Raw genomic sequence first — 5,981 nt, 5'->3', positions numbered from 1 at the left:
GGAGTGAAGGCGGTGGGGCGGGGGGGGGGGGGGGTGAGGTTCCCAAAACATCACTATATAGTATTTAAAGCCCTGTGAAAGGTCTGGATATAACAGAAAATAGTCTATATAGATGTAAAAGCACAAGTATTCAACTAGCTGCTATAATTTAGTTATTAAAGTAATACTTCTACAGAAAATAATACAATTAATGAACAGATTTTTGAGGCAAAACACAGAATTTGCATTTCAAAGAGAAATGAAATTAAATACCTCTGAATGTTTATTGATTTTTGCTAGCTCTGCTGCTGTTTTCTCATCCTTAGTCTGTAGATTTTTGTCAGCTCCCAGCTCAAGCAACTTTAGAATTACACTTTTATGTCCATACTGTGCTGCCCATATTAATGCCTGCAAAGAACATCTTCGTTTTACCAAGTTTACATATGGAGCAAAAAAGAACAGAGGTTCAATCAATAATGCAACCTTCACAAGTTCTTACATGGCAGAATCTGAAGACAAAGACAAGTAATGCAAAAGAATCTCAAAGTGGTGTTAAAGCAGAATATACCAATGAGTATTTCTGAGAAAGTTGTACTTAAGAACAAGTTTGTGGGTTCTTGCTTTTTAAAATTTTTTATCAATTACAACACACAGAAGCAAATCACTTACTGAATATCCATTTTCATCTTGGGAGTTTATGTGTGATCCATGAGCGACAAGAAGAGCAACAACCTGAGGACAGCCTTTTCTAGCTGCATACATCAGTGGAGTCATTTGTCTCCTGAAAGAAAAGGGGACAAGTGAAAAAAATTATTTCAAGATATCAAAATCCAACTGCATTATCAAGTAAAGCACCTCAATTCTGCAAAGATTCTCTGTTCTGCAGAAGAACTAATCAGAGGATGAAAGCCCAAGACACCACATTCACACTGCAGCGCAAGGGTCAACAGAACGTACAGATTCAGCAACTCATTTATGTCCAGTTAGCAATTTTTAAATATTTTAAGAGTTGGGATTTATTTTCTGATTGAAATGAAGTCAAGAAGTCAATTGTTGTCCTCCATAAGAAGGAAACCTAGAGGAAACTAAACAAGTCTCTTCCAGGAGTTAGAATATAGACCTACAGTACTTCTGGGAGAAAGAGTTTAAATAAATAAATAAATAAATAAATAAATGTTTTATCACCTCCAAGTAGTGCATTAACACACAAATTACCTTAACATGTCCCAGCTATGAAACACGGTAGCTTGGTGACTAAACCATTTCTGTTTTGGTTCTGAACTACACAAAACCAGTTTTTAAAAACCATCCCTCCTGCTGCTACCACAGACCCAGCAACAGGCCTCGCATTTAGCACACAGACCAGCTTAATGAGAAGGGAACAGGCATAACTGCAGATCAGAGTTTTCACGCTCGTAAAAGCAGAGAATATCAGCAAATCACCCATTTTTTTTGCCTCAATTTAAAAAAAAAAAAGTGGCAGACACTTTCATTTTTTACTTCAAAAATTATTTTTAAAAGACACAGCTTAAGTGACAAATTCTACATACAGTTTAATTTAAATTCAAAGTTCTGAAAAGAAATATGCAGTTTTGTGGAGGTCAAGTTGTAAATCACAACTGAATATTTAAGAGGAAGAATATTAAGAACAACAACTATGTACATACTTGCAAAACCCTGTCTGGTAAAACCAATGTAAGCAAAAGAATCATGGGTCACACAACTCTTGCCGGTGTGCACAGGTGCAGTGCAACAGCGCAGGGTGCACATGTGTTATCAACATTCAGACCCCCCCCTCCCGAGAGGAGTCTTCAGAGAATTACATACAAATACCATACTAAAAAAATCTTAACTTATCCAGTACTAAAACTAAATGCACACCAAAATATTTGTCCTTTATCCCATTTTTGTTTTCTGTTGCCAGAAGCGTATGTGTTGACGCTTTGGCTCCTACATATATTACTATTTCTTACAATTGCTGGAGTACTTCACAGACACCACCTTTCCCATTATTCTTTCTTTTTTTTTTATATCCCAAAACCATAATGACAACAGTCTATTGACCTTATGCTTCTATTGAGATGCTTGTAAGATGAAGCCATTGTGAATTGCTCTGAGCATTTTGAAAGAAAAAAAATATTGCTCAAAAGCTTCTGTTAGAAAAGTATCTTTCCAGATGCCTGACACTTATTCTTTGGTAGAATAAGATTTCAGAATTAAAAAAAAATTTAAAAAAATGCAGTATTGGAGGACAAAGTTGTGTACTTTCTGGTCACTATGAAGTAATCAGATTTAAGCTAAAATATTTTACTAGTGATGTTCAATTAAAATTTATTGTATCTTAAAATGCAGTATTTTTTCCTGAAAAACTATCATGTATTGCTTTTAATGTATAGCTCTGTGTCAAAAATCTGCTGTCAGAAGATTATTCTATCTGTTAGGATATACTTGAGCGGAGGGTCGCTCTATCCAATATTGTGTTTCTTAATAATAAGTTCAATACCAACCACTAGAGGGACCCCGAAAAGCGTATGTATACCAAAGTAGCTGTCTTAAAATACAGACTTCCTGCCTCCTTCCAGAGTATTGCTAGAACTAAGGCTTTGCTCACCTTTCTTTGCTCTGCTCATTCACAAAAGGATAATATTTTGCCTTATGTAAACACAGTTAAAAGCACACTGAAATAAATCCAGTCATATTACAAATTTGAAAGAGACTTATGATAGGGAAAAAAGTCAATTACTTGGAGATAAGGAAAATGAAAGGTAACCAGGCCTTCAAGACATACAGTCAATAAGAGAAAGGAACTTGGTAATGAAATTAAAAGACTTGCATCAGTCTATAACTAATTCGATTTAGTCCATCAACACTGCAAAGGCAGAAGTTCTGACTGAATATGAGGAGATATTTTTACCATGGAGCACAGTCAATCAGTGGAACTGGTTGCTCAGGGAAGTTTTGTAGTCTCCATCTTTGGCAGGTTTCAAGACCAGATGGCAACGTAGCCCTATGTCACAGTGGAGGTGGCTTTAAGGAAGAAGTTGGACTAGAGACCTCCTGAGGTCCCTTCTGACCTGAATTGCCCTGTGATCCTATGAAGATTACTATAAAAATAGAGAAAACACTCTACAATCTGCCCCTGTAACTTAACAGCTGATGAGATAGCGAGATATAGATATCTATATATACACATATACTCGTATCTACAGATATCAGTATTTTAAAGGATGAACAGAAGTTGATTACAATTAATAATTTGTAGCAACAAAATCAAACTTTCTTGCCCAACGAGGACACTCACTTCCACACTTATTTCTATTCAGTGGCAGGTAGCCTTTGACAGACTTTCCATGCTACCACCTTTGAAGTATTTACACCTGACTGCAAAACCAGTCCATTCATGCCTGTTTTCATTTTTGTTTCTTCTGGTCTCAACTTCCCCTCCCCCCCCCCCCCCCCCCCCCCGAACATGCACACTGCTACTACCTCACAATTACCTTTTGCTTTTCCAAATGAAAAATACTGAACAAAAGTCCAGAGGCTACAGAACAGTCTTTTCTCCAAAGAACATCCTGTAGTGGTTACAGCTGCACAGTACTACAGATACGGTATCTGAAATCAAGGCAACAGCTTCATGACATTAAAGCCACTGAAAAAGTTTCTCCATTTTTAAGGAAAACCCAATAAACATGACATTTAAAAGGTCCACCACATGAATATGCAACTAGTACTTCAAGCATTCCATTTTAATGTTCGAGTTTTAATTTCAAAGGCTACAAGCTGTGTCAGGGTAGAAACATATATAGACTGCATAAATTTGCAATTGCACTTATGCATCGCTATATATGAGGGGGTACCGTTTAATGTCTTGGACACATGCTGTATAGGCACCACCTCAGAAAGCAAGGTCCATTTACATGTACGTCCACAAGAGGGAGACTAGAACATTAGGGAAAACAAATCTTGTCTTCCTAACCCTGCAAACAACCCCTGCAAATACAACAGCAAGCTTTAAGATGCCAAATCCACTGTTTCTTGCTAAAGTTGAACAGAAATTAAATGTACTGGTACATCGTACTGCAATCTAAAAATGTACATAGAAAGCGTAGTGATAACCATTCCAGATAAAAGATCTGAAGAATCCTTTCGTCATTTTGAGGAACCATGCAGACATTCGTGTTTTAGCAATCTGGCTTGCAGATGACCTTCTTGTCCAAACACCTGTGAAGTCCTTTTGTATGGCACGATTTGCCACATGACATTTGCCCATATTGAACATGATACTCAAGTGATAAAAAATAAATAAAAAAAATCCTAAAAAAGCATATAAGCAATTTATTAATTAAACATGATGTCTGTTCCAACTATGTTTGCTTCCAGCTGTGCAGCACCTAAATAAAAAGTAAGAAATTCTTCACTGGTCTCATGCAAATGAAAGGGTTTTTTTTGTTTGTTTGTTTTTATCTTTAGGTCTCCCTGCTTTTATGTTAAGGCTGGAGAAAAAGACAAAACCAAAAGATTTTTCAGCCTTCAGGGCCATCCAAAACTTTGTATGTGACATCTACACAAAGGTACAAGAAGATGAAGTGAGCCTATAAGAACCTCTTGATCCTGTCAAAAAAATGGGGCAAAACATAATCAACAAGAGAGCAAGCGGAATGGAACAGCCCTAAAAGCTACCACTTGGAGCCTCCTATCCTGGATAACCACCAGCCACAATAAAACCAGGTGATACAGTGACAGCTAGCTATCTCACTGAAAAATGTCCCGAGTACCTGTCTGTTACTACTAAGCTGAATCTGTGGTGCAGAATTCACCACACCTGACAAACACAAATTCTTATGTTTGGGATCATGCTCTCAAGCAAGACAAAGTTCATCTTCCTGGAAAACTTCTGAAGAGGGAGGAGAGGAAGAGAAGATGTCTTCCATCTAGACACAGGTTTCCTTCCATCGGGGAGATATCTGTAGAAAATTCAGCATTTCAGGTTGCTAATCTTAAGAAGTATAAGCTGTATGTAAAGTTTCATAACTGGATATATGTTTATTAACTAGATCAGTGTATCACTAGCATTAGAAAAAAAATACAGCAGGTAGAAAACAATTTAACCTTATGAGTCTAGTCTCAATCTTTTCTTACTGAGATCCCAAAGCAAGGAAATGATGCTACAAGACAGTATTTTAGCCTATCGATCTGCAAACTGACCACTGCTTCAGATAACCAGGAAGCACCTTCAGAAGCTTCTGGAGCCAGTTTCACCACTCCAGTGCTGTACATTAAGCTTGGAACTGAGAAATGAAGCGGTAACAGTGTGTCCACAGCAACAGAAGGAAAGCTATTTGCCTCTTTTCTGGCTTATTGGGGTTTTAAGTGATGAGATGGAAAACCCTATACAACAAGTACTATTGGAAGAACATACTTTAGTGTACTGTGAGCTGCAAGATACTTTTTTCCAGGCACTGTCTGCTGGAGCAAGGTAGGAGAGTCCCCTACCTTCTTGAAGCAGAACTTGTTAGGAGAATGGAACATACAGCTCTAGTAAGAAGGTTGGGCTGGAAAAGGCGACAGCTTAGTTTCAGGTTCCCTAGTTTTAGGCTTCATTTCAGATTGCCAGTTCTTGTACCTTTCTGCTTCTGGTTTACATGATTGTTTTAAAATTAAAAAAGGCATCTGTTTAAGTTCTACAGCACACGGAGGTGGGAAGGTAGACAGCTACAAAGTTATCTTCATATGACTAGAAAAATAGAAAGGATGTGATAATAAAAGGGATTAGCATAAAAATTAACAATGGGGATGGCAGAACTCTATGCTATGTGTTGTGGTTTAACCTCAGCCGGCAACTGAGCACCACACAGCCACTCACTCACTCCCTCCCACCCCCTGCAGTGGGATGGAGGAGAGAATCGGAAGAGTAAAAGTGAGAAAACTCGTGGGTTGAGATAAAAACAGTTTAATAATTGAAATAAAATAAAATAATAATAATAACAATAATAATAATAATA

At 37.5% G+C, this 5,981-nt stretch overlaps 1 protein-coding gene across 1 annotated transcript in view; it reads right to left on the bottom strand.

Moving 5' to 3' along the window:
- ASZ1 (ankyrin repeat, SAM and basic leucine zipper domain containing 1) overlaps nucleotides 1-5,981 on the bottom strand; it is a 42,818-nt gene that overhangs the window by 20,712 nt on the left and 16,125 nt on the right. Inside the window, exons 5-6 of the mRNA XM_019474043.1 lie at nucleotides 649-760; nucleotides 253-387 (exon numbers count right to left, since the gene is read on the bottom strand). Coding sequence (XP_019329588.1) covers nucleotides 253-387; nucleotides 649-760 — 247 coding nt within the window. The remainder of the gene's footprint in view (nucleotides 1-252; nucleotides 388-648; nucleotides 761-5,981) is intronic.

Source organism: Aptenodytes forsteri, unplaced genomic scaffold, assembly GCF_000699145.1.
Source record: "Aptenodytes forsteri isolate BGI_AS27 unplaced genomic scaffold, ASM69914v1 Scaffold166, whole genome shotgun sequence".
Classification (NCBI taxonomy): Eukaryota; Metazoa; Chordata; class Aves; order Sphenisciformes; family Spheniscidae; genus Aptenodytes; species Aptenodytes forsteri.
The sequence above is the reverse complement of the archived record's forward strand: the minus strand, read 5'-3'. Positions and strand labels throughout refer to the sequence as shown.